Source organism: Trachymyrmex cornetzi, unplaced genomic scaffold (genome assembly GCF_001594075.2).
Source record: "Trachymyrmex cornetzi isolate Tcor2-1 unplaced genomic scaffold, Tcor1.1 scaffold1732, whole genome shotgun sequence".
NCBI lineage: Eukaryota > Metazoa > Arthropoda > Insecta > Hymenoptera > Formicidae > Trachymyrmex > Trachymyrmex cornetzi.
This window is the reverse complement of record NW_017296346.1, coordinates 103623-131470: the sequence shown is the minus strand read 5'-3', so window position 1 is coordinate 131470 and position 27848 is coordinate 103623. Positions and strand designations below refer to the sequence as shown.

Genomic DNA, 27848 nt, shown 5'->3' with positions numbered 1-27848 from the left:
GCCAATGTTATTTTACATGTAAATATAAAATATATAGTTGTATTTTAAATTGATTAAATAAATGATTAAAGAAGAAGAAACGATGTTTAATAAACCTGAGTTATATGGGTAAATGATAATTTAAATTATTTTTGATAATTTGTGTGCATAAAAATATAAATACAATTACATAGATGTACATGTATTTCTCTTCGTTCTTTTTTCTTTTGTAATAATATATGAATTTCGAAGTTATGGTGTAAAAATGACAAATATTTCCTACAATATTGCAAATTACAAATAGAATACGAATAATATATTTCACGTATTGTACAATAACCATATAAAAAGGAATTTCCCCTTTACAATTTGTTAAGTTCAATATTATTCATTTTTCGAGCTATCAAATGGATCTTCAGTCTGTCTCGAACATCCAGTTCGTATTATGCAACAGTAATACCAGCTGTTTGGAGATAATTTCTCAAGTGATTTGCGTTTGCTTGAGAAATCTGACCTAACAGTCCCGGCAAATGTCCTGGTGATAATCTTCCAAGGCCTTGAGCCAAATGCAAACGTATATCACCGATATCTGTCAACATATTTGAACAGTTTTATGTAAATAATATTAAATGCTCTATATATATTTGTATGCAATAATTCCTATTTAAATATTTCAACGTTCTATTTTCTAAAAAAGTCTTCTAGAGAAGTTGGATACATTTAATCTAATTGAAAAGTTGAATGGAAAGTTACGAGTAAAGGAATAAGAGAAAGTGAATATGCATCTATTTACATTTATATGTGTATATCGAAAAGACAAGATAAATTAAATATGAAAGAATATTCATACTTTGCAACGGGTCCTTCCGAGGATTTCTCGCACAGATGAGTTGGCTGTAACCAACTTGGTAGCCAACCGCATCATCAAGTTCTGGAAACGCGTTGTCTTCTGGCAGCAAGCTTTGATCTTGCGGCAGTTCAAAGAATTCGACCAATTTAGCCAATAAGCGAGGATAGTATGTATTATATGGAGCCTCAAGCATCGCGGGACAATCGATCAGCAAGTTTGAAATTCCGACAGCCACCACTTTTCGCTCTACTTCGCCCGATATTTTTTGTAGATCGGTTATAAATACGCGCTCAACCACCATTCCAAACATTCTAAATATAAAACGTTTACTATTATTTTCTGTACCTTAAAAAAGATGTCTTTATGTATTTATGAAACTCACTGTGGCTGTATTTGGTCGATAATCGTTATCAAGCTTGATGATGAATATCTAATAACATAATATGCAAAAAATATTATTAGACCTTTCACAAACTTCGTTGTCTTTGACGTCGAGAGCCTTTGAAAGAAAAGCACAAAAACTTGTCTCATATACGGTTCCAAAATGCTCCTGCAACATTGGTATTACAACTGTATTAACTGTTGTAAATATGAAATACAATTAATAGTATAAAATAAAAATTTTTTTCTCGAACATTCTTACGGTTCAAAGTATTCAATAATGCTTTGTATTAGTAAAAATCCCTCATGATCATTCGCTTTCGATGCAATTAGCTTCTGGAACACTCCCAATAGTGCACTCGTCTTATCCTGCGCTACGATTTGATTCGAGCCATGACTAATGAATGCTTGTAATAAACGAATCAAAGGATGGATGTTGGCTTGACGTTCAAATAGTACAGGTGATAACAGGCACGGGAACAAAGCCATATATGGTTCCGGTATATCTTGAGTGAGTCGTAACTCCAAAAGTAATGCAAGAATTTGAAAAACATATGGAATAAATTCTGGAATAAAAAACAATATTAATTCGTGTGCAATTACAATTTGTGACATGTACGTACAATTATAAATAGCTTACCTGGTATATCTTGTTGCAAAATTCCTTGAAAAATAGGAAACAATGCTTGTTCGAAAGATCCTGTTGCTTCAGGATTTGTTTTGCAAACAATTCTACAAGTAAAAAATGCAAATTTTACGGAAAATATAAATCAGAAAATGTGAGATAAAAATAAAAAAGAAAATTTTAAGTAAGCAAAGATTTTTTTGTAAGAGTATTTTAATATTATTACACGTTAACGACTTACTTAATGGATAAACTTAAAGTTTCGAAGAGATAATGATTGAAGTTTGGCCGACTTGGATTCCGAGATACGATCGCGAGTTTCTCGGTGAGTTTCGGAAGTAAATCGGCTAAGTATGGCACCACAGCTTCTTGTAAAATGCCGAAACTCCTCATGATAGCCTTCATAACATATTCATTCTCCTCGGAACCCGAAATGTTCATACACGCAAAAAGTCCTTTCAATAAATCTGCTGCTAACGGCGATATATCGACCCCTTTGACTCTATAAAATTTTAAAGGATTTTCAGTGTTTATATATAAATTATTATTTAAGATATCACTTTTATATTTCTTACATAGTCAAATTATCAACACCCCGCAATGCGAAAATCTTCTCAATCGCGCAAGCAGCATAAGTATGCACGACAATACTGCTGGCACTTAAATGTCTTATTAATTGCGGCAAACTTCCTATTACCATTTCATGAGGTAATATCGATCTAAATGTCATTATGAATTTTATTCCATCCGCTTTAAGTACTGGAAACTCGTTCACTGAAATTTATTATTATTATTCATTACAATAAACCATATAGTCTATATGTCTAACAGTTATATTCAATTATTAGTTATAATAAAGCTTAGATTTTTAATAACAAAATAAAGTAAAATTAGCCGTTAAGCTCTAAACAAATTAAATTACTAATTTAAAACATATGTATTATACCATCTGGTTTTGCTAATTCAGGTTCGATATGTTGTGCAGCAAATTGCGGTATAGAGACAAGCTCGCTACTTTGAGTAACTCCATGTTTCTGCGTCTGTCCTTTACTTGCACTACTAGTAACAAGATAAATAGCAGCGTCTTTACTACGCCAATGTTTCGCCGAGTCTTCGGCATATTTTTGCAACATCACCTAAAAATTGAGCAATTTTTAAAATGTGTATGTACAACACATAAATCGTAAAATGTAAATTAGTTAAAAATAAAATCACTGTCTTTTTTATTATATTCACCTGTATGTATGCTCCAAAGATATCCATAATCTTTGCTTCAAAGTATTTAGACAGTACTTTAACTAAATCACAAGCAGCACGTCTCCTAGTGTCCACATCACTTCCTTCGATATCACGTCTAATATATTCTTCAGGATTATCCACGAATAATTCATTGTCTGATTCTGCAAAATTTGAAGAAATTTAGTAAAGCGAATTTATCATATTTACGCTATAGTTACGGTATAGTTACCTCTAAATTCCATGTTAGGAATAATAACTTTTTCACAGATACTGCTAAGAGTTGCCGGATCTTCGAACAAATGTCTATATTGCGCCCGATCAGCTACTGTCGCCAAGAATTGTAATGCATTCGACACTAACTATAATGACAAGTCACTGTCTAGGTAAACTTTTCCTAAAAAAAGAATTCCCGACAAACAATATTAAACGTTACTCACAGCATCATATTTAGGATCTTGTCCTGTGGATGTAAGTAAATTCCAAATCGCCGTAACAAATAGAGGTAAGTAAGGTTGAAATTCTTCATCATATTTTTGGGCATATAGGCCAACATTGTCACATACTTGTGACTTTAATTGTTCTATTACACCTGCTTCTTCTCCATCCTAAACGGATTTAAAAGATTTTAATTTTACACTCAAATATATTAATAGTTAAACATAATTTTGAAAAATATAAATTACTGCAGTTCGCAAGGAAGGAACATCAACTTGTAACAAAGTATGAAAGTTTCTCATCCATGCTTCCATGTTGTCTTCGAAAAATTCTGGCAGATCCTGTGTTGATAATATAATTTGTAGAAATGATTCTTATATTCTATTTTACAAATAAATACATATAAAAAAATACTTACTTGGAAGTTAAGAGAGTAGAAAACTTTACATAATATAACTAACGAATTATATATAACCTTTAAGGCTTCCATATTATCAGCGTGTACTTGCGTTAAATTCATTGTAGCCTACAAAGTATCTCATTTAGAAACACGTTCAAAAATATATTTTTAATACACACGCAAAATAACTTATTAAATATACTTACTAAAAACAGATTTGTTAAAGGCTCTGCAAACTTATCTAATACAAATTTTATTTCTGTCCATAGGCTGTCGCTTTTAAATTCGTATCTATATCTCTTAAATAAGGAATGTGCGGTATGTAGGACTCCATTGATCACATGGAAATCACCAGTATTGAACTTTTCTACCATCTGATCAATCAATTCTGGCCACTTATTTGGAAAATCATACTTTCCAATAATAGATACCGCATCCGATAATTGCTTTTGTATTGAATCTGGCGAATGTAACATAAGATTAACAATTAATTTCTTAACAGCATCTCTGTCTTGGACATGTATACGATCCATCGTATCCTCTTCCTAAAACAGAAGTTATACTAAATAAAATCATGAATTACTTATACAAAATAAGGACGATAAAGTGGAATACTGTAAAACCAACCACTTTCCAATTGCGCTTGACATAATTCTTAAATGCAACTGCTCCAGCGACCCTAATTGTGATGTTAATCTCAGACTTATCCACTAAATGTAGTAACAATAAGGGAAAGTTCTGATTGATTTCTACCGATTCGAGGAACTTCTCGGCTGAAATGTAAATCGAATATTAATGAATGGAATGCATACGACCGTTGAAATGGAGTAAAAGACAATGAGTTTGTAGGTTATACTGACCTGGACGTCTAACATTCACGTCGGGGCTGAGGGTGTGCTTCAAATACTCGCTCAACGTAACCAAATTGTCGTCGGTGAGATCCATGTCAATGATTAGCAACGTAACTCCTTTATCGGTTACTTCTTTTCAAGAGAAATAACACGGCGGCATCAGCAAAGAAGAGCAACGCCGCATATTATCATACGCGCACGTAACAACCGGCTTTTCTGGGCTTCTTGCTGCGGCAGGTTACAAATTCCGAGCATCGTTTTTTATTGGCTGTTGGCTGGCGCTCTTGGCGCTCAGCAAATTTGGCGGGAATGCGATAACGGCTGCTTTACAATAGAACGCGAGTACCTGATCGAGGCGTTTATCTATACGTTAAGAGTAAAAAGAAAGAGAAGCGTTACTTTGAACGCTACTGAATTTAGAAATCATTGCACTCAAATTACTGAGAAATATGTATTTATATTTCAGTTAGTATATTCAATTATACAATTAATACTGGTATTTTATAATTAATTAATGTATGAACACATATATTATAATTAGTATCAATTTGATAAGTTAAATTATTTAAAAATTATTGAACAATTTTTTTTGTATTTTATAAAATAGTATTTCTGAATTAATATTAATTAATTTTATGTAATAACTACATTTAATTTATACTTTTTTTAAATGTTTAAATCTATTTCTAATAATTAAAAAGGAGAAATAAACATATTAGAATTTTCCTTTATCCTTAGCATTAGTGTGTTTTTTTGGTCTTAAATTCGGTGAAGTTTGACTGTGCATTGCTTTATTTTGTTCTGTATTTTGTTTAATCCATCCTCCTCCACTTTGATGTTTTTCGTTAAATCGTTATTGATTGATCTACATAAAAAAAACATTACATTTTATATATAAGTAAATTTTATACAAATACATAAACACGCATAAATATTCATAAACATGTATAATTATATATGAAATATATCCATACATGTTCATACATTTTTTTTTTATAAAATTACTTTTTAGTTTAGTAGAAATAATAATAGTAATGTGAAAACATTAAAAATAATTAAAAAGGTAATTTTCGCACTATTTGTTTTGGAAAAAATCAAGTTTGAAGAAATGTAAAAAAATTATTTATGTATAATTATATATAAAAGTATGTATAATTATGTATGAGTATTTTTTTTTACATTTTTCCAAACTTGTTTTTTCTAAAACAAACAATGCGAAAATTATCCCTTTAATTATTTTCTATATTTTCACATTACTATTATTATTTCTATTACACTAAAAAGTAATTTTACAAAAGAAAGAAGGATGTATGAACATGTATGGACATATTTCATATATAATTATACATATTTATGAATATTTATGCGTGTTTATGTATGTTTATACATATTTATACTTATTCATGCATGAAAAATTTTTTACCGGATAATTATTAAATAATTAATAATATGATTATTATAAATTTTATACTTTATTACCTGATGTCAAATATTGCACCGTTAAAATTCGACAAGTCGTCGTCGTTAGCTTTAGTGTAATCTGCATCGCATTCTCTTATCATATTCTCTACATTTTGTTTTAGACTCTCAAGTTCTATGCGAACCTTTTCACATTCATTTTGATGACTACTAATTTCCTTCATCAAATTGTCCCTAGACTTTAATAATAAAAAGAAAATTAGCGTTATTTATAACTTTGTTATGAATAAACAGAGAATATAACTGCGTTTGGCAGAATGTCATTTATTTTGTAATCATTGATAGTTTTCTTTACTGAGGTATACACCTCTGGATAAACTAAGAAAACTTTTTAAGAATAGCATGACGCAATAATAACACTATAACATTACTATATAATAACGTTCCCTAAATGCAGATCCAATCCACATTCATCTTTAAACGGTACGAGCATCGCGTTCATCACAATCATTGAGCTCTTTCTAAATTAATTAATTGTCTCTAATATTTAAGATTTTATAGAAAATCATATTGATACATTTGCAGAGACACAAAAATTTTAACTTAAAAAAAAAGAAAAATGTTTTAATAAATTAAATTTTAAAAATAACAAAATTAAATTTTGTAACTTTTTATTTAACTTTTAATTTATATTACTATAGTTATACTACTCAACCCTAAAAATTAATATTAAGAATCGTTAAAAATCATACGTAGTTCATCCATTGACAAAAGTTATCCACGTATCTTCCTGTTTCCGACAAACAGTTATTCCTGAAATGAGATAATCACTCAAAGCAATTTTCTTCGCAGAAACTTCTCTCACACCTTTTTCGACCGAATAAATTTTTTATTCGACGTTGATTGAATATTTAACAATAATTATAAAGTTTTACATTTGCTTATGCAATATATCGACTCTCGCAATTTGTAAGTCTTCCAATTCCTGCTTCTTCGTATTATAGATCCCTGTACACTTCGATACTTTCTCTTCCAGATCGGATACATTCCGCGTTAACTTGTCGAAATTCATTCCGATGCTGTTATTACTCTCGAGCAATTTTGACTTTTGATTCTTCCAGTATTGTATTTCTTTATCAGACTTGTCCTTCAATTTTCTTAATGTTGTAAACTGAAATATCAATTTTCTCAGCTTTTATAAATAATATTATAAAAAAGAACGGAATCTATATGAACATATATATGTTAAGTGGAAAATTATGAAATCGCTCAACGTTTATTTTAATAAGCCGCTGTTTTAACAAGACTGTGAAAAGAGGCCTGTTCTTTTTCGAAGACTTCTGAACTAGTGCAATAAGTCAAGAATGAAACAGTAAACTAAATATAACTGATTGTACCAGTTCAAAAATTGAAATGGAAAAAAAAGAGATCTTAAGTTTTTTTCAACCGTCATTTGTTTCACCTGTTCGATGTAGGAATTAATTTCTGATCCTGGGTTTTGAATGTTCTCAGGATTCATCTGACTACTCGCGGGTTTTTCCATCCGCGTTCTCTGATAAGTAACGTGTGTCCGGTAATATCTACATCTAATCAAGAATACATATAATTCAAGGAATTATTTCGAATATATGTCTACGGTCGGATAATCGTGAAGTTAGTGCGTGTCGATAATTATAACATTAATTATTAATCATTTGTGAAAGATTAATAGAAAAATATGAACTTAAATCTCACTTATTCTTAAAAATCATATTTTTCTCGCGTTATTATGCGCCCGCGTATGCGAGTAGTATTCAATTTCAAACTAATGGAATCAGTGTTGCCACTGTAATTTATTAATTTACTTATGCCCAGTGGTTTTTGTGAACGTGTGTTCGATTTCGAACCGACCAATAGCAGGACGACTTGTAGATCTGTTAGAAATTTAGAATTGAACTCACTGGACATCGAAAGAGGGTAGATTTGAATGGACGCGGGAAACGGGATTGATCAAGAATGATTATATATTGATAGGGTTTCTGTCCCAAGGAAAGAAAGAACGATAAAATCGATCTATTTTTCTTAGGACGGGAGAAGCGATTTATTTATTTATTTATTTATTTATTGACAGGTCAGAATATATATTTGTGAGATGATTGTAATAATGATAAATAATGATAATAATACATTTGTGTGTTCATATTAAAGGCACGCCAAAATCATAATCATTATGCCAAATCGACTGAACAATCGACATTATTATCAATTAAAGCAGATGCCAGACAAACGTGATGTTAATCAAAGTATCTCTCGGCCGTATTTGCGTCATCCAGGAGCATTATATGCAAGTGCAGGAGAATGCGTCGTGTTCGATATGCAGATGCTGCATTTTTTACTCGCCACGGATGGAAATGAATACGATATATATATATATATATATATGTATGATAACTACGTATTGAAAACATGATTTTGAGAAAACCAGAAAGGCGAGACTTCGATTCTGATTGACTTAATCAACATTGTTTTATTAATATTCGTTTCTATCAACGTAGATTAACTTTACTCTTTAACTTTTAGTTTTTCCTAGTTTTAAGAATTGGGAAAGAATGAAAAGTAAATTAAACTGAGATTAAAGTTAACATTCCAGTCAGAAATGATAGTGATAAAAAACATCGATTCGACATCGAACGACGTCGAAAACATCAAATCGCTGTCGAATCGACATCGATTCGATGTCGATTCCATTATCATTTCTGATTGGAATTGGTAGAAATTAACAAAAATAAGTAATGAATAAAACTCCAAACAGCTCAATTACCTCGCAGATGTCCCTATTTTCTGAATTAACATCCAAGAATGTTCCCAAGATATTTCTTAAATAATGATTAAAGTGAGCTGTACTAAAATTAATTAATTAATTAATAGAATTATATTTAATATGTAACGAAAAGATTAAGAAAAACGAATTGTGTATTAGAGAATTTGGTTTAAACAATCTTGGCCCATTTCTACCAATGTAGATTTAACTTTAATTTAATCTCAAGTTAATTTACTCTTCATCTTTTCCTAATTCTTAGACCCGGTTCCACCAATGTAAAATTACCTTTATATAAATTCGATTCAATTTACTCTTTATCTTTCAATTCTAAGAATTAGAAAAAGGTAAACAGTAGGACCGGAATCTTATCCATTATTGTCCATTTCTACAAATAGTATAAGTTTAATTTTTATCTTGGTTCAACTAACTCTTCATCTTCTTCTAGTTCTAAAAATTAGAAAAAGATAAAGAACAAATTGAATCGAGATAATTTAAGTTAATCTACATTACATTGGTAAAAACGGACGTTAGAAGTAGAAGAAAATAAAAAGTTAATTTAAATCGAGATTGAAGTTAATTTATATTGGTATAGAAATGAATATCTGTGCTTATCAAGAATTATAACTGTCGATTAAGTGAATCAATTTGTTCGAAGTCGCCCCAAAGACCTTCAAAATGAGAGAAGGGTAAAAACATAAAGATTTTTTTAGAAATTTTCAAACTTTGTCTTCCATCTTTATAATATAATACATAAATTAACAAAACCTGAGCTTGATGCAGATGCAGACGATGCAGTTTCCAGTAAACACCAACTAAAAGTAGACATAACATCAATGTTATAATTTCACAATACAATATAATTGTTACGTATATAAAATAGATGATGTATCATATTTATATTAAGTGTAAAAAATTATAACACTATAATGTTTATGTTACTTTTAATCGCTGGTATTTACTAGATTGATGGTGTTAATGTACCTCAATATTTTACTCAAACCTAATATATCTAATATTTCAGGTATTACGAGGACTGTTATTTTTACCTGTTTGTCTCGCGCGACTTAATTAAGTCTCTTAAGTTCCACCTTTACATTTTTGCCCTTTATATTCATTTTCATAAATGTAGATTAACTTTAATTTCAACATATTCTTCATCTTTTCCTAGTTCTAAAAATTAGAAAAAGATGACGAGTAAGTTATTAAAGTTAATCTAAGTAGAAGCGACATTATAACAGTGTAATTTAACAAGCTTCATTTCAATAATTTAACAAGCTTCATTTCAAGCGCCGTTAGTATAACGATAGAATGAGTCTTATTTTGTTTTTATCTCTTATATAACTGCAGTTTCGTCAAAGAAGGTGAGTCGATTTAATTTCGATACATAAACGCGCATTGATGCCTCAGGCTGCGTTCCGTAGTACTCCACGTCAGCTGATTCTTCATGCGGCGGCCGCGGGCTGTCACAGGCGGCAAATGTGCGCGTTCTGTAGTCCTCGAGCAACCGTTGCGACGTGCGTATGCGCGACACGCATCATCAGTCTTTCCTCTGCGACTCGGTATACCGTATCGCGACGTCGATGTCTCTATAAGACTCTCAGCTACGAACATGTGAAACGTTCTTGATGCCGCCGTTTAACGCGTGCTCTCTTCTCGCATGACGTATCTCACGGTGAGTAATTTATATATCAGCCGTTTGTCATAGAACGAGATGTAAAATTTATTTCGAGATGATGTCATATCATAAATGCGGAAATAAATCGGGAGTTCTTAAGAGTGTCTCCAATTGTTTTGTTAATTTCAAACGTTCAACAAAATTTTTTTTTTAATCAAAAATTGAAAAGAAATAAGATGTGTGTAGGATAATAGAAAAAAATCGTTGTATATTCTGTTTTTTCGGAATTAATCTTTCGCTTTAAATTATTACAAATTGCGCTTCCCGTTCGTTTAATCACAGCCCGTTTTTTAAGTTAAAACAATCATGTAATATTCAATGATTTTTAGACAGTATAATGTTAATCATTTTTTATTAGTTTGAAATATTGTAGCCGCAACTTTGTTTTCGTATTGTGATCAATGTTATTAAATGACATCAGTTCGTGAATGACTTAAAAGAGGAAATTATTTATATCCGATTTGAATAAATGTAACTAAATAATACAAAAGTCTTTAAATGCGTCAAGTCAGGAAAAGGTACAATTAAGCTAGGCCGTTCCCTTCTTGTGTAATCTATTCTTTAATTATCTTATCTCTTTATCGCACCTTTGATGATTCTCAACGCCTTACTGTAAGTTTAAACGTTCACGTGCGAATTATGCCGACTTCGCGCAAATACAAGCGATATAAAACGCGATAAAAAAACGTCACGAAAACTTATTTTGTATTTTGTATCACGATGGATACTATTGATCGAGATAACCTTTTTTTTTTCTTATTAATCCGTTTTTTATTTTCTCTCCTGCTCGTTAAATTCGCTCGCAGAGTTTGCATGACGTCACACGACAATTGTTCGGCAACTCTGCGGTAATCCATTAATTTCTCGAGAAAACTTCCCGTTTTAATACGGAAGTGTTAATCGATCATTTTTAATCCCGTTGCGTTATGTATTTTGCAGAACGTTTCACACGTGCCTTTCGAGTTCTCCGTGAAGAGGAAAAACCGTGATAGAAATAAATTTTCCAGAATTCTGCGTGAAATAGGACAACGAACTGATAAATAACCGCGTAAAGTTGACTGTTGTTCCGTATCCTGTCGTAAAGGATGTGACAATCACATTGATTACGCGTTGTCTGCAGCTACTTCTCTTTAACTTTCTTCTTCTGGCGAGGAAAAGATAAAGCATTACACATAAAAAAAAATACATACTCTACACAAGTAATAATTACTTGATCGAATTTTCCAAAAGTTTATATATCCGCAGATCTATCATAAGTTTATTAAAAGCATTAAATTTATCTTCTGAATTATTCAAAAGAAAATCAATTCTTGTATTGAATACGTTAATAAGATTTTATAAAATTTGTAATAAATATATTTTAGGATTATTATTAAAAAGTATTCTTTGTGAAAAATAATCGTTACTTAAAAGGAAGAAAGTAAATTGAGTAATCACTTCTCTTAGCAATAGAATATTTTTCTGTAAGAATGATTAATAAATTTTCCAAAATTTATTCATACAAAAAAAATTGTACATGACTTATTGAAAAATATCTATCACAAAAACACATTTTACAAATTTTATAAAATTATTTATCCTACCGGCTACTAATTAAAAATGTATTATCATTTGCCCCTATTTTCGTAAACGGGTCTATATTTTGCACCGTAAAATGGATGCGTAAATGGTTGATATAATTATGCGTATCTACCTCTTTTTATCAGGGTTCATCTCTTCATCGACACCTTTCCCTTCACACAAATTTGTGCCGGTCTAAAGCCTCTCATAACTCATGCACACGCATCGGCGTGAATTCATATGTGAACCGCTTCGTTACGTTCATTATAATATGCATGTCGATCGATTGCGCTCGTTATTTAAGTTCGACACATGTGGCGTTGTAAGGACACCAAAGAAAGATAAACAACAGCAAGAATGTGTGAATACTGCGACTCTTCTCGCTTGTTAACTCTCAGTTTTTTTAACGTGTGTAAATATAATACACGTGGGATAATCAATGATTTACACCAACTTTTAAACACGTTTAGAAAAATTATGTTTAAAAAAAGATAATACATTATTAATTTCTACATTCAACGTTAATTATTAATTTTACTTTCCTTTTTCGGCAGATAAAAATTTAGAGCATGTTTGCGGAGAATAAAAGGGGGTAAATAGAGGGAAATGAATTTTCTCGTCCCTTTCAGTCGACACGCACACTTAGATTGTCACGAGAGTATATTGACCTCAGTGTCATCAGGGCGGGTCTTAACACAAATTAGGAAATATGACTCCAGCTTGCACGCGTGTTTTAATTAAGCAATTGCCATATCCCATAACGTAATGAGTCATTCAGCGGATACCTTCACTTTCGTCAATATTTATTCATAATCTAGAGAACCTTTACTTACAGTTTATAAAAGTATTTATAATTTTCAATTCAGCAGTTTAGATTGCTTTTTATAGAAATAGAAACTAATAAATTATTGACAAAAAATTTTATTAAAAATTAATTTACCTGAGACGCAACAGAACAGACCAAAATTTTGCCTCGTTCCCATTAAATTTAGCCTTAATTTCTTGATCGCTCTTAACAAAATAATGCAAAATGATAATACAAAAAAAATTGATGCGTGTACAACAATTGAATAAAATCAGGATCATCGAGTGATATAATAAGAAGATTATTTTCAGTATTAATAATAAGAAGGGATTAAGTTAATTACATTTGGCATGAGATATATCCATATCAGAACGCATTGTATTTATAATCAGTCTTACTGTACAAGCAATAATTTTCGGATAAATTTATCCGAATATGAATGGACCGCAATAACGATTATCGCGACGTACTATCAATCCTTGCCGTTGCTATTCAGGCAGATCATACAGTCGGAGAGTCGACCGGACGGCGCGTTGATAATGACCGTACTCGATAAGAAATACCAGCAAGTTCCGCTAACCCGAACAGCCCCTCGCGAATGAATGTACACATCTTATTGAAAGGAACGTTTGCGGGTTCTGGCTTATCAATTCGCTTGAATAAAAAGATAAATCTCAAGGCGTGATATCTAGATGAGAGGCGAGGAAAATCTGATTTGATTTTGAAAATCAAACAACACTGAGATTTCAAATTTGTTCCAATTTGCTTGATTATACGAAAGGATCATTTCAAATACTGATGAGCGAGATACAATCTTCACCGTTGTTTTATACAGAAGACGTTTCCGAGTTAATATGCTGTAAAGACGTACGCTTAATCATTTTAATTCATCATCAATTTGCGTCTGACGAGACTTGCATGTAATAGCTAATTAACCACACACAAAATATTGAAAATTTAGCTATTTACCTCGCATATAATTTGTGAGATGATATAATTATTAGCTTAACAGTGATAAGAATGAAGTAGTCGTTTCTTATTTCATTGGTATGCGCGATACGACGTATAACTTGAGGGATAGCCTTGATGCCATGACAGTGGCCGGAAGCGTCTGTTGTTTTCTTTTCAGTTTAAGGAGTGACGGAATCACTGCACCATCGAACAGTCCGTTAACAGACAACAAAAAATGGGATTGTACTGAAAATAAACTTATTAAAAAAATTTGTTCTTTTTTAAAAAGTATAAAAGGAATGCGAATAAAGTTGATACGTTTCAATTATGTAATTATGTTTTTATAGGATCGACAATGTTTATGTAACTCGCTGACGCGAGTTATTGAAGTTATGTAATTAGTACGCTTTTATTTTATAGGGAAAACAAAGATGACGTCTCGAAACAAACCAATTAAAATTAAAATTACGACCGTTGGCGATGGTATGGTTGGGAAAACATGTATGCTAATCACGTATACAAAGAAGGAATTCCCAACGGAATATGTACCTACCGTGTAAATATCATAATGCATAACTTAGTTAATGCAGCAGCTCTTTGCTAGTAGAGTATTCTAGATCTGTTTGTTTATATAAGTATGCTTTTGTCTCATTTCTTCTCCTGCGTTATATTAAAAATATGTTAGAGCTTTTAAAATATTTAATTTGTTCAATAGAACTGTAATCTATTATTTCATTTATCCGATTGTTATTTACAGTTTCGATAACTACGTTGACAGCATATGCGTAGGTGGACAGCAATTTGAAATGACATTGTGGGACTCGGCTGGTCAAGAAGATTACGAGAGGCTTAGACCATTATCATACCCAAACGTACGTGATAATGAATGAATGAATGAATGAAAACGTTCTCATAATTTTTTTTTTATTAACTGGGATTTGTTTCAAAAATACTGAAGAAGTTTACATCTTTTTTTTAGAATTTTTCATGTATATTAATTTTGAAATATTCTAAAATTTCTTATTCTGTCATTTCTGAAAAAATACTTTAAACTTTTTCAGATTTCATAAAAAATTATAGAATGAGAAATTTTTGAAATTTTAGAATATTTCAGAATTCACATATATGAAGAATTCTAGAAAAGATGTGTGCCAACTTTCTCGACACTTCTGAAAAGAGTTCCAATTTGTATTAAAAAATTTGAGATTTTCAAAAAGTTATAAAATTAATCATAAATTCTAAAAAATTTTGAAATTTACATAAAAATTCAGAGAAATTTTCATCATCTATTTTCAATAATAAAATCAACTTATTCATCTTTAATATTCTAAAAAAAAATGTATCTTTAGATAGTCGTGCATATATAATCTTGCATTTATTCTTCGTTTGCAGACTGATTGTTTCCTGGTCTGTTTTTCTGTAAGTGCTCGTAGTTCTTTCGAAAATGTAGCGAGTAAATGGCATCCAGAACTCAAAGCGCATTGTCCCAATGTGCCAATTGTACTTGTGGGTAAGTGCATTTTATATATTAAACAGAAACAAAAGATTTCTTATGTGAACAATTATGAAAAAATAGGAATATAAATACTTGCGCAGTATTTTTCTTTTTGATCGCTTAGAACCGATTTTTCATTATCTGATTAACTTGATGACAAATTGATAATGTAAAAATTGTTTTTTCTAGCTATAACTAATCACTAACGAGATTTCGTAGAAAAAAGTAACTTTAAACTTATTCACTACAAAATCAGCAGTTTAGTAATTAACCATAGACTGTGTTCAGTAGAGAAAGCTTTGCACTGTTATGAAATTCTTTAATATGAATGGTTTATACATTTACATCCAGTAAGCTACTAAGGGTAAAATTAATTATCTTAATGAATTTTACCACAATTGCAAAGTTGCTTTCTCTGCTGAATGCAGCCATTGACAGAGAAATGTAATTCTTACATTATCAAGTTAAGCCTAACTACATGTTAACCAATAAATGATAAGCCGGGCCTTAATCGTTTTAAATACTTTTTACGTCTCTTGTAATTTTTTTTAATATAAATATATATTTTGTATAATTTGTTTACGTTATAAATTTGTTTTCTTCTAGTAAATACAAATATTTTTATACATTACAGGTACCAAGGCAGATCTTAGAAATCATCAAGAAGCTATGGATATTATTAGTCCACGAGATTGCAACAAAATGAGAAGAAAGATAAAGGCAGTCAAGTACGTCGAATGTTCCGCAATAAAACAGGAGGGTCTTGAAGAGGTTTTTGTGGAAGCTATTAAAGCCGTACTGAAAAAACCGCGATCGAGAAAGCTTTGCTGCATCCTTTGAAACTAATGCATTTTAATGCATCAGTTTGAAAAACACATCTGACGATTATAATTATTAAGAGACCTATGTTAAACCAAAGATTTTCTTTCCATCTTTTGTTCACGTGCTTTTTTTCTTGTACATTTTATCCTTAACGATATCCGTAAGATATATTTTACTTTCTTTGTGTATAGACAAAATTCTCTTGCGTCGTGTAAATATATATATATATGTGTGTTCAAAATCTTTATATATATATATCTAATATAAATCTTTTTATCTATGTATTTAAAAAAATGAATCTTACATTTCTTTTTATTCTAGTGAGTAGAATATATTTTACATACTTAACTATACATTTCTGCAAATTATGAGCAAAATCCTTCAGTTGATAACTTTATTATAAATGTATTACAATACAGGTTTATCAAATCATAAAATCAAGATTGACTCCAGACCACATAACAAATTCTGTATAAAAGTTTCTGTTGCAACAAACAATAACAATGTATGTAAGAATATCCCCAGCCTATACAAATACTTTCAATTGAATTTTATGTAAAAAAATTCGTAATTTATTGCGTTCTTTAATCACATAAATTACGTTATAGAACTATGATAACAAAATTAAAGAATCATAACTTTGCTTTGTTAGTTTCCATAAGACTCTTTAACTTTTGCGTAAGCATAATATTTCCAGTTATTTTTAATTTTCCACGCATAAATGCCAATTGTGGATTTAATTTTCCTAATGCCTGCAACAATTATGATATTGTTTAGAAAGGAAAATAACTCTTTATTTTTTACGCTAACTTGACCAACTTACGATTTCAACCATATCTTTATCTTCTAAAGTAAGTGTCGCGTCTGCTTTCCCAGATTTAGGTTTTCCCTTATGTACCTCACCATTCTTCAAATCGAGAGCTATCAAGAAGAGCAAACATTACTTATGTAGAACATACACACATTACTTATGTAGAAGCACACACACAAATAACATTTTTGTTATTTATTAAACTTTCGAAGAATTATGAAACACGATCATAATAAATGGTTGATACGAAAGACCTCTGTGAGACAATTTGAACACTTCAGAAAGTTTAAAATACGTTGCATTCATGCCGAATAAAAAAATTTTTTTAATTGATATTAAAAATTTCCGTTTTAACCCCATAATTTAATAGGGTATATGCAGCCTAAATATCACAGTTTCTTAAGACACATTATCAAAATTTTCCAAAGTTACATACTCCATTCAGATGTATGTTTCCCATCAACGGTAATATTGTAAAGGAAGACCGCATTAACTTTCTTAGCCTCATTCTGATTCTGTTTCACTTGTTCACTCATAGCTGCAAATATAGCATCACTGTCCAGATTTGTTTGTGCAGAACACAGATTTGCTCGTGGTATTCCCATTTTCACCTCCAACAGATCAATGTAAGCACCTGCAAAATAAAATTATCCGTTTTTATCTCGCTACTTTTAAAAACAAAGAAATTTATCAAAATAATAAATAAAATAATATATGTAAAATTCTGTACTAGACTGGAGTACCAGTTATTACTAACCTGTAATAACTGGTACTCCGGTCTCGTGGATAGATGTTTGGAAATGTATCCTGTTACCGTTGCGCCACATATCAGTACGTAGAGTCTGACCTGGTGTAACTGGTTTTGCAAATCTTACCTAGAATATTATATTAAACAAAGATGTTAATCACATTAAGTCCGTAAGGAATGTCACTAAAATGCCTCCTTGTCGCATATAAGGGGTGCGGTCCACTTGGCGCTACAAATGCTTCGCAGCTTTTGACCAATCGGAAGAAAGAATTTTACTAACTGACCAATCAAAAAATACTTCGAAGCATTTATAGCATTAAGTGGATCATAGTCAAGATTACGTAAATAGGTACTATAGAGTAATCTCTGATTACAGAGTCTATAGTTCACTGATATAATTTAATCAAAACGGATAATACAAATATGTTGTCAAGATAAACAATATATGTATATAAAATAAACAGTATGTGGTCAAGATAAAAAAAATATTGCAGATTGCATGAATTTAGTTTCATTGCATTTGTTATTAATGAATTGAACTATCAAATTAATTAATTGTAACTTTTTTTTACAATAAACTACTGTAGCAAAACAAAATTCAAAACAGCAAGATTTTTTTCCGTGTACCGTAATGTTTATCTTATTTATTATTGTTTTTTTTTTGACATATTATATTATTACATTTTTTAAACATATATATTTACCTTTTATGATAAAAAACACTTAATAAATTATCCAAATTTAACACTGACTTACGTTGATGCAATGACACAAATGTTTCTTGGTTAACAAATGTTTACCATTGAACACTGCTACATCACGTTTTATGTACTCATTGTGGTTTGTAACTGCTATTTATAACAACATCGTTTTAGCGTAGACCATGAGTGTGCATATTGCATATATTACTATGATAATTAATGCACAAAAGTTCACGAGGCTTTACACCAAGACTTATCAAATATTTTCTTATGATATAATTTTGTTTTCACACGCATAAACATAGAGAAATAATGAAAAACCTTGTTTTAGTATAATATTTTTAAAACGAGAATGTGAATTTCGAGATAGTTTGTGACAATACTTATTCCTACTAAAAAGATATAAATTTTTTATACATATATACAAAGATGACTTATTTTAAGTACTGTTAATCTCAGTATTGTTTAGAATACCAAAAATATATCTTTTTCATATTGTAGACTCTACGATGTAAAATATAATTTCTCTTTCTTATTTTCAAAATTTCCGACGTAAAAGTATGAACGTTCTGATGCGTTTATATCATCATAACAGATAAATCTTTTTCATTTTATTGAGTTATCAATTTAGTTTGCATTTCAAATTATTTTGAGTAAAAAGTTTACCTTGAAACTTTATGAATATCATATTCTTATTCGATAATTATACCTTAATGGATTTGAATAAATGTGCATCTCCAGCAGCATAAGTTTGAAGAACATGACGGGTAGAGAATCCCAGAGAGCACAATCCATGCAATATCGGTTTTTTGAATCCTCCCATCATAGCGACATTAGGATCAATATGCAAAGGATTCAAATCTCCACTCAATCTGTACAAAGCAGCCTGTAAAGATGATACTAAAATTGTATAATTTAATCAAAATATAAAATTTAAGACAAGACATTCGAATATTTTCATTACATTTATGAATACGTAAGAAGCTGAAAATAAAACTATTCAATTTTAAAAGAAAACATGATAATAAGATTAATTTTAATTTTCAAGCTAGCGTTCCAATTTTGAAGTTTATCAATATTATTTATTTCTTTAAATGTATTTAAAATATAAATTCTAGTTTTTGAGAAAAAATATATCTAATAAGTATATTCTTTTTTTTTACCTGATCATCATTAGTCTTTTGTGTAACTGTTACATCCGGTTTTCGAGTGGGAGGATCCATGGTTGGAATGACAAACGTCGATGTTCGTTTTCCTTTAAAACCACCTGAACCGACGATAAATGCAGACATCTGACCACTCGATAATTTTTCGCCGGTTGCTACATCGTAAGTATCATCTAGAGAAACGTTACATATGTATAGTATTTACGTAAACTAAGTCTATGCATTATTGCACACATCTTTCACGGATATTACATCCAAGTTACAAATATCTTACATTAATTATTCATTAAGATTGTATTCGTATCACAAATGTCACTCGTTAAATATGTACATTATGCATATTGTGACAATCCAATCGTGTTTCATATAAATTAGAAAATTTACATACGTTGGATTAAGACAACGGTGCCTTTTCCCTTATCCAAAACATCTTGAACTTTAAAGCGCGTCTCCACTGTGGCTTCCGTAGGTAATCGTTTATGAATTTCTAGATATTGTTCGCCATGAAGTATCTACAAATATCAATGCAAAATAAATTTAAGAACATCAAATAAAATAACGCAATGACTAAAAAAAATCTTATTCATACTTGTGTTGGATTAAATGCAAACGGAACAGCATCTTGTAGGATAGAAGAACCCATGCAGCCCATAGGTCCATACAAAACGAAGAAAGTGGGTAAAATCGAAAACTCGTCAGCATTCTCATACAAATAACGAATATCATTTGGTTCTTGAACTGTAGCACCAACTGAAGTACAAAACCCGATAAATTTACATTAAGTTGCGTAAATTCATGAATCTGTTATATATTCAGTCTGTTTAACGTACCTCCAAGCGCATACAGTATAATGTCCCGGAAATTATAATCATTCTTTAAGATATGATCTACCTGCGAACAATGGAAATGATAAAAAATAAACTCTGTGATCCACAAAGAAGATTTACGGATACATAACTTACATTATTTGAAGAAGCACCACTTTTCATTCTCTCGAGAACGCCAAATAGTTCTGCCGTTGCTTCCTAAACAGAGATTGTGGGATAAGAAATGTCAAGTTCAATGTACACGGGTATATTCTTTTTACCTGGATCGAATTGAGTCGTTTTGCCGATGTCATGTCTGTTACCTTCGACCAATTTTCTCGTACGGTTTCTGGTGTAACGTCAACCGATAAATTTTGTCGTAATGCACAACCCGAAGAGCGGATTATATGACCTATAAATTTAAACGTGGCATCTTTTATATCCATTTTTGCAATATTTCTATACTAATTTCAATGAAAAAAATATAAAAATTTATAAGAATATAAGATAAATAGCTGCTTATTTTAAACAATATGAAATTTCGAAAATGATTATTCGTCAAAAATTGTATTTTCTGTACAGATATTAACAGCTATGAAGCTAAATATCTTTAATACTCACATTTGCCAGCCCAGCCTAATGCCGCTTCAATTATCGAACCATTTTCTGTACAATCTTCGTGACACAGCCAAGAAACAACAGGTGCTATCAATTCAGGCTTCAACTGCTCAAAGAAATCTGCGAAATATCAATTAATATTTTAATTCGATCTTTTTAGCAAAATGCATTTGCATATGTATGTATATCGGACGACTAATTCTGTATCTTGAAACGAGGAGGTGATAATTAGTAAATTCGCTCACTTTTGTAATTTTCACCTCGTTTTAAGATAATATAATTGGCTCTTAGTTCTTGTGACTTCTTTTATTGAATACGAAATATAGCAAAATATTTTTTAACAAGTAATTTTATCTGTTAATCTCTTATCAAGATTAAGAATTAAGGTATTACAATTAATAAGATTAAAGGCATAACATTTCATATTTTAATTAATAAAACTTAAGAAATAAAATCTCATAGCCTTACAAGGATTATTACAAAATAGATGTTACTGACAACTCACCTGGTGGAATAATATCTTCCGTTAAACGCGAGCCAGCTGTAGGTACTATTACGTTGGTATAAATATTCTTCTTTGAGCCTTCAATGGCTAGTGTATTAGCTAATCCTACAAGACCAAGTTTTGCCGAACTGTAATTGGTTTGACCAAAGTTTCCATACAAGCCGCTGTTGCTCGATGTAAAAATTACACGGCCATACTTTTGCTTGATAAAGTACGGCCATGCTGCTTGTGTCGTTTTCATTGCACCTTTCAGATGTACGTTGTGTATAATGTCTAAAAGAAATCGTATGGACACATATAGATTCATACGAGGCATTCTGAAAATCACAGTACCAAATAAGGAAATAGTTAATATTATATTTTATTTCATATACATACCCCACTTATCTTCTGTCAATTTTGCAAACGATACATCTCGCAAAATACCAGCGTTATTAACAACTACATCGATGCGGCCAAATGAATCAATTGCAGTTTTAATGATTCTTTCACCGTCTAATACAGAATCGTAATTCGCGACAGCTTTACCTCCTAAAAGATTATTATCGTATGCTTATCATTTAATTACCCTTAACATGTAATGCAAAATTAAATGTAAGAGATAAATCTGAAATACTTGCACAAAATATTAGAAAAATTTTAAATGAGAAAAACACATAGATGTTTAAAAAAAAACAAACAACTCAAATTTATGTATGATATATATTTTATATAATTCAGAAGAGAGAGGTATGTGCAGTATTTTCAAAAAATGTATCATTTCTTTTATATAAAGACCAATAACATATGTTTGACTGTATAATTTAATTATCATAGGGTCAATCAAACTTTTTTCTTAGAGCAGAAACGCAAAAAAATAAAATTTTTTATAGTCACTTGTTAACTTTCAAACCCCATAACTTGTAAAGTAATGAAAAAATATTTTATTATAGTGTTTTGAAAAGGCCTTGACATCAGTTGTATGAGCATGGAATAATAAATTAGGATTTCCATTAAAAAAATTTTAGATAACCTTGACTTGATCTTAAAAACATCTTCTCTAAATCAATCAAAGTCAGCATTTTCTTTCTCCCTAGTAACTGATAAATTTTTGTGTAAAACATTTTTCTATATCTTTTGTATTTTTCAAGATATTTCAGAGTATCACTTAAAGTGACTCATCCTGAATATATGTATACATAACACACATAAAATTTTGACTTTCGACATTTCTGCTCTAAAGAAAAAGTTACAAGGGCCCAGATCAGAAATTTTGATAAGTTAAAAAAATGATATAAAGAATATGTCACATTAAAATATTAACCATTTTGTCGAATTTCCTCGACCACAGCATCCGCACTCTTGGTGCTACTTCCATCTCCATGTCTGTTGCCTCCTAAATCATTTACAACTACGCTGGCACCTCTGGATGCGAACAGCAATGCATAGGTACGTCCCAATCCTGGAAATTATTTATACATTACATATATAAGAATATTATCTTCAATATGATAACAGCTGATATATATTATTCAAGCAAACGCGAATTACTTTCAATTATAATCAAAATGTAACAAATAAAAAATATTTATATACACCTTTTACTGATTTTTCATAAAAAATAGCTTTTTTGTATAAATAGAACTTATTTTCATTATGTTATAAAAATTCTATTAAATCCTTCTTTGAAGTTGATTTCAGAAGTTGACTGAAACAGTATTAACTACAAAATAATTATAAATTATATTTGATAAAAATAGACTTTCTTACCGATTTAGCTCAAACTTTGTAACATTATGCATTTTGGTATGCAGAAAATAAATATGAGAAAAAAATCATTCCTCTAAAGCAGACAAAAAATTATGAAGTGTTAAAACATGATGTATATATATGACTAAGAAACCTATCACATATCTACAAGGTGTGACAATAAGTACAAGATAGGGGGGGGAGGGGATGAGAGAAGTCCCTTTCCCTGCCTATCATATTAAAAACTTCTAATTAAAAAGAACATGGAAAAATTAGATATTAAAGTGCATTGTGATAAAAAAAAATGTAATGATTGTTTATTACTGGCAGCAACGTTTTACCTGCTTGAGAGTGACGACTTTTAATTTCATATTCGTCTTCTACGTAAAATACACAATATTGTAAAGTTTGAATCAAATGGCGTGAGAAAAACTTTCAGTATTATCGTAAAATGAAATCAGATGATTTGTTTGTTTTGTGCATAACGCTAGAAAAGGCGTGATAAGAAGTGTGATAAAAAATAGGAAAACAAAATTGTTTTAAAATAAAAAAAGGAATATTTACCTGCACCTGCTCCCGTTACCACAACTACTCGGCCATCAAATCGCAGTTCCTGCATTTTTTTGCGAAAAATATTCACTATAAAATGTTCAAAACTATTTGTAAACCGCGTAAGTAATGCTCAAGTCAACTTTCACGCTTCCGACCGTCTCTGTATAAAAGAGAAAACCAATATCTATAATGATAAGGCAGAATTAAATCGCGTGCGTTTAAAGTCCATTATATACCGTTGAATAATAACATATGTATACACATCAAACATACACATTTATATGGCAGATTAGAAAGGAGAAGCGTTCCGAAAAGACGTGTTCAGATTTCCACCTGTGTGCTCCCCAGGTGTCATGTCATCCTTGTCTAAAGTACAATAAACAACAAGAATGGAACGATACCTGGGTGACACTCGATGATACTCGAGTGGGAATCTGAAATCAGCAAAGGATATGTGCGTAGTAGGTAAAATAGTGGGGGCTAAGTCAATTAAACGCAGCGGCGAAAAAAAACAGCTGAATAAATGTTAATCAAACGACATTTGTTCGAATGTCAATACGTAACAGCTGGTGGAAATCAAGAAGGCTGCGTTCAGCAGAGAAAGCAGCTTTGCAACTGTTGTAAAATTCTTTAATATGATTGGCCTTGCCCTTAGTTCCTCACTGAATCTAAGGGCCCAGACACAAGCTTTTGCATAATGCATAACGCATAGTGTATAAGCGAATCAACTAATCAAAAGCTTTCCTTTCCTCTCATTCCATGGAAAAGAAGAATTTCGATTGGTTGATTCCATTAGGGGTGATCCCGATTGACCACAGCTCGATTGGACACCACCAATCACAGCGACTGGTGCTTAGGAGCTTCGTAGGGGTGGCACCCAGTTGGACACGACTCAATTGGACACGAGCCACTCACAACACTTAAGACTACAAAGCTTCTAAGCACCAGTCGCTGTGATTGATGGTGTCCAATCGAGCCGTGGTCAATCGGGATCACCCCCTTTGTAGTCTCAAGCGCTGTGAGGGGCTCGTGTCCAATTGAGCCGTGTCCAACTGGGTACTACCCATTCCATTAAGGCCCGTCTGCAATACACAGAGTAAGAAGTAAGAGTAAGAAGTTGACCAATCACAGTCGATTATTCTTCTCACATTCGACTGTGATTGGTCAATTTCTTACTCTTACTTCTTACTCCGTGTATTGTAGACAGGCCTTTATGCACTATGTATCAGGCGTCGTCTACAATACACGGAGTAAGGGTGGAGTCCCATGAAGCGTGTTTGCCGCGTATCGCGTAACAGCGTAACCAATCAATAATCAGTAAAACGCGAAACCACAACAGCGGATCGCTTCTGATTGGTTACGCGGTTACGCGATACGCGGTAAATACACCTCATGGGACTCCAGCCTAAGAAGTAAGAGTAAGAAATTGACCAATTACAGTCGAATCCGAGAAGAATAAGCGACTGTGATTCGCCCATTTCTTATGGTTTAAGGCTTAAAACCCTATTGTAGATCCGGACTTATACAAAAGCTTGTGTCTGGGCCCTAAATGTATAAACCAACGATATTTAAGAATTTTGCAACAGTTGTAAAGCTGCTTTCTCTGCTGAACGCAGCCATTCGTTAGTTTTTAGGGTGAGATGAAACCTTGATAGAAAAGCAAGACGTAGCAGCCAATCAGAACTCGCGCTGGTAGTAAGCAGTATAGGTTGTGTTCCAAAATTCACTGCCAGTGCTGAAAATCTATAACACACGTAACGTAAATTATAGATTTTCAGCGCTGGCAATGAATTTCGGAAGCCATATACTCCTTAGAATTAGAAAAAGACGAAGAGTACTGTTGGATTCACCCTGCATCCGATGTGCGTCGTACGACGCTCTGCAACCAATCAGAAAACAGGATTCCGATGGATTTTGCTTCGTATCATCGGAATCCTGTTTTATGATTGGTTGCAGAGCGTCGTACTACGCACATCGGATGCAGGGCGAATCCAGCAGTACTCGTCGTCTTTTTCTAATTCTAAAGATTAGAAAAAGACAAAGAGTAAATTGAAACGAGATTAAAGTTAATCTACGTTATAAACCCGGATCCTCATACGGGCAACAGCGCTTTGACACAGTGCTCTGATTGGTGAAAAGCCGGTTGTGGTTGTAAAATTTACCTTCATCATCCGTTTTTCACCAATCAGCGTTCGGTGTCAAAGCGCTGTTACCCGTATGAGGATCTGGGCTAATGGAAATGGGCACAAGTCGGTTTCGGAACGCATTGTTCATCTATCGCCATCTACCGGATGTTTCCTGAGCCCATGAATAAAAGACCATAAAGGAGGACAGACGTCGCTCGATTGGTTTCGGAACGCGCCGCAACCATATCTTTACAAAGCACAAGAATCAGATCTCGCGATGATGGTAAAATAAAAAATCCAGAGCTGCAATGAATTGTAATGAGAATTGTGAAAGCATTCAAATTCACTACGTCACGTGGATAGTCAACCGTTATCAAAATCTTAAAAACTCTCACAAATATACCGCTCGCTTCTGTAATCTCTTTCTACTATGCCATGATGCACATGACCTCTTTCTATCTTCCTCGCCCCTCTTATTTAATTCCTCTCCCCCCCCCTCGCTCATTCATTCTCTCTCTCTCTCTCTCTCTCTCTCTCTTTCTGACGTCGAACACCACACTTCCACTGTTACACGTTTTATCTCATTCCTGTTATTCGGGGGATTTCCGTTCTCTGAGCAACGCGATATGGCGATACAGTTACCCATTTACCTAGGCATTAATTCGACAGTCCCTTTTGTCTATCGAGGAACAATATAATTTCTATCGAAATGATAATATAGAGACAGAACCTGGAATTTAAACCGAATCTCATTCGGTCGATTTCTATCTACCATTTTACTGATTTTACTCTGTCCAGCAGCCACACTTCTACGCCTATGTATGACCCCGATGTAGTTTCATCGTAATAGATGGTTACAGAGATGGGAGAGGAAGAACCTCGGATATAGGGTGAGATGCTTGAAATTATCACCATGATTATGCCAATATTATCTATCGAGAAAAATGGGTCATGTAAAAGTCGCTTCGAGGGCCGGATACATTACGGTACCAACGTGATTTTATTCTACATAAAATCTACTCCAAAACGACGTATTTGTACGTACAGAAGTATCGAGAAGCAATATCAAAGGTGATGATCGAGTAAGGCGAACTTTACTTCGGAATAAAATACGAAATGTTTAGATAGGCACTTAATCCTCCGTTTTACTTTGGCATTTCCGTACGCTTGGAATGTCTGGAAAAATCGATTTATGCAAATTGTACAGTTCCATCAGAAAAATTCCGTTTGGAGGAAAAGTTACACCTATTACAGGAAATGGACGTGTGGGAAACGATGGGATTTTTCTAGAATTTTCAACATTCGATCCGTTCCTTCCGGACAGCGAAATATCGACGTAAATCAGGCTGGCAATTTCGAACGCCTTACCCCGTATATTGGTCGGTTCATCGGCGTGAACGCTGGTGGGCCGCGGATTTCGAGGAAGATTAAGTTTCTTATTGACATCGGATACGATGAGTCATCACTACCCTTGGCGTTTTAAAAACACGCAGGAGATACGGTGGGTATACGTACAACTGAATTTACGCACGATATACCTCGGTATATCGAATTTAACTCCTGTAAAATCCCTCTCCGTAGTTGGATATGAAAATAATTTCGAACATGTAACGATCGGGCCGCAGTCACATTAGACGCTAAATACGACGAGTGACGCGATGCGTGACGAGCTCAAAAATTCTCGGTTGCAATTAATTCGAATTCGTCGGTGGTCTGTAATAACGCCAATCGCACGAGCAAGCACGACGGAGCAAGCGATCCACCCGTTGGTGCGCCGTTGCGTCGAGTCGAGCCGTCGAG

General features: G+C 32.3%; 4 protein-coding genes across 7 annotated transcripts; 1 reads left to right on the top strand and 3 right to left on the bottom strand.

The window, feature by feature from the left end:
- Positions 1-224: 224 nt before the first annotated feature.
- On the bottom strand, positions 225-5094 carry Cse1 (chromosome segregation 1). Its single transcript, XM_018504519.1, has 16 exons — positions 4770-5094; positions 4537-4682; positions 4116-4454; positions 3928-4035; positions 3758-3850; positions 3512-3679; positions 3304-3433; positions 3072-3235; positions 2782-2971; positions 2411-2609; positions 2077-2337; positions 1851-1942; positions 1473-1776; positions 1212-1379; positions 830-1140; positions 225-568 (listed from the first exon to the last, which is right to left on the bottom strand). The coding sequence occupies exons 1-16, from the start codon at positions 4852-4854 to the stop codon at positions 423-425; spliced, it is 2904 nt and encodes a 967-aa protein (XP_018360021.1). The 5' UTR covers positions 4855-5094; the 3' UTR covers positions 225-422.
- Positions 5095-5519: 425 nt separating this feature from the next.
- LOC108759196 (uncharacterized) lies at positions 5520-7722 on the bottom strand. The gene is made up of 5 exons (XM_018504517.1): positions 7642-7722; positions 7115-7350; positions 6932-6992; positions 6240-6418; positions 5520-5625 (listed from the first exon to the last, which is right to left on the bottom strand). The coding sequence occupies exons 1-5, from the start codon at positions 7720-7722 to the stop codon at positions 5520-5522; spliced, it is 663 nt and encodes a 220-aa protein (XP_018360019.1).
- A 2678-nt stretch (positions 7723-10400) lies between these two features.
- Positions 10401-16467, top strand: LOC108759230 (ras-like GTP-binding protein RhoL). 3 transcript variants are annotated; one of them, XM_018504571.1, is made up of 6 exons: positions 10401-10651; positions 11594-11645; positions 14391-14526; positions 14728-14842; positions 15363-15480; positions 16100-16467. In XM_018504571.1, the coding sequence occupies exons 1-6, from the start codon at positions 10637-10639 to the stop codon at positions 16303-16305; spliced, it is 642 nt and encodes a 213-aa protein (XP_018360073.1). In that variant the 5' UTR covers positions 10401-10636; the 3' UTR covers positions 16306-16467. The 3 variants fall into 3 exon arrangements, with proteins under 3 accessions (XP_018360073.1, XP_018360074.1, XP_018360075.1); XM_018504572.1 differs by lacking the exon at positions 11594-11645 and having other exon boundaries at positions 10406-10651; XM_018504573.1 differs by lacking the exons at positions 10401-10651; positions 11594-11645 and adding an exon at positions 14243-14299.
- A 143-nt stretch (positions 16468-16610) lies between these two features.
- On the bottom strand, positions 16611-24314 carry Mfe2 (peroxisomal multifunctional enzyme type 2). Of its 2 annotated transcripts, XM_018504568.1 has the most exons (17): positions 24196-24314; positions 23935-24082; positions 22946-23083; positions 22021-22173; positions 21643-21915; positions 21141-21257; positions 20801-20931; positions 20676-20738; positions 20544-20604; positions 20303-20463; positions 20102-20225; positions 19711-19886; positions 19257-19433; positions 17856-17973; positions 17535-17732; positions 17111-17208; positions 16611-17039 (listed from the first exon to the last, which is right to left on the bottom strand). In XM_018504568.1, exons 2-17 carry the CDS (start codon positions 23987-23989, stop codon positions 16920-16922), a joined length of 2163 nt encoding a protein of 720 aa, XP_018360070.1. In that variant the 5' UTR covers positions 23990-24082; positions 24196-24314; the 3' UTR covers positions 16611-16919. The 2 variants fall into 2 exon arrangements, with proteins under 2 accessions (XP_018360070.1, XP_018360071.1); XM_018504569.1 differs by lacking the exons at positions 17856-17973; positions 19257-19433; positions 19711-19886; ... (9 more) ...; positions 23935-24082; positions 24196-24314 and adding an exon at positions 17974-18250.
- Between the last annotated feature and the right edge of the window lie 3534 nt (positions 24315-27848).

Excerpts from the sequence above, each read along its gene's own strand:
- Cse1 (XM_018504519.1), bottom strand. The coding sequence starts at position 4,854 with ATGGATCTCACCGACGACAATTTGGTTACGTTGAGCGAGTATTTGAAG. Across the intron at positions 4,455-4,536 it reads TCAAGCGCAATTGGAAAGTG|GAAGAGGATACGATGGATCG; the intron begins GTTGGTTTTACA and ends CTTCTGTTTTAG. Across the intron at positions 1,777-1,850 it reads TTTGCAACAAGATATACCAG|AATTTATTCCATATGTTTTT; the intron begins GTAAGCTATTTA and ends TTTTTATTCCAG.
- LOC108759196 (XM_018504517.1), bottom strand. The coding sequence starts at position 7,722 with ATGGAAAAACCCGCGAGTAGTCAGATGAATCCTGAGAACATTCAAAAC. Across the intron at positions 6,993-7,114 it reads GATATATTGCATAAGCAAAT|GAATAACTGTTTGTCGGAAA; the intron begins GTAAAACTTTAT and ends ATCTCATTTCAG. Across the intron at positions 5,626-6,239 it reads GGTGCAATATTTGACATCAG|ATCAATCAATAACGATTTAA; the intron begins GTAATAAAGTAT and ends TTTTTTATGTAG.
- LOC108759230 (XM_018504571.1), top strand. Across the intron at positions 11,646-14,390 it reads GAAGAGGAAAAACCGTGATA|GGAAAACAAAGATGACGTCT; the intron begins GAAATAAATTTT and ends TTTATTTTATAG. Across the intron at positions 14,527-14,727 it reads ACGGAATATGTACCTACCGT|TTTCGATAACTACGTTGACA; the intron begins GTAAATATCATA and ends TGTTATTTACAG.
- Mfe2 (XM_018504568.1), bottom strand. The coding sequence starts at position 23,989 with ATGCAGGAACTGCGATTTGATGGCCGAGTAGTTGTGGTAACGGGAGCA. Across the intron at positions 19,434-19,710 it reads AAAAGACTAATGATGATCAG|GCTGCTTTGTACAGATTGAG; the intron begins GTAAAAAAAAAG and ends TCATCTTTACAG. Across the intron at positions 17,209-17,534 it reads GAAACATACATCTGAATGGA|CTCTCGATTTGAAGAATGGT; the intron begins GTATGTAACTTT and ends TCTTCTTGATAG.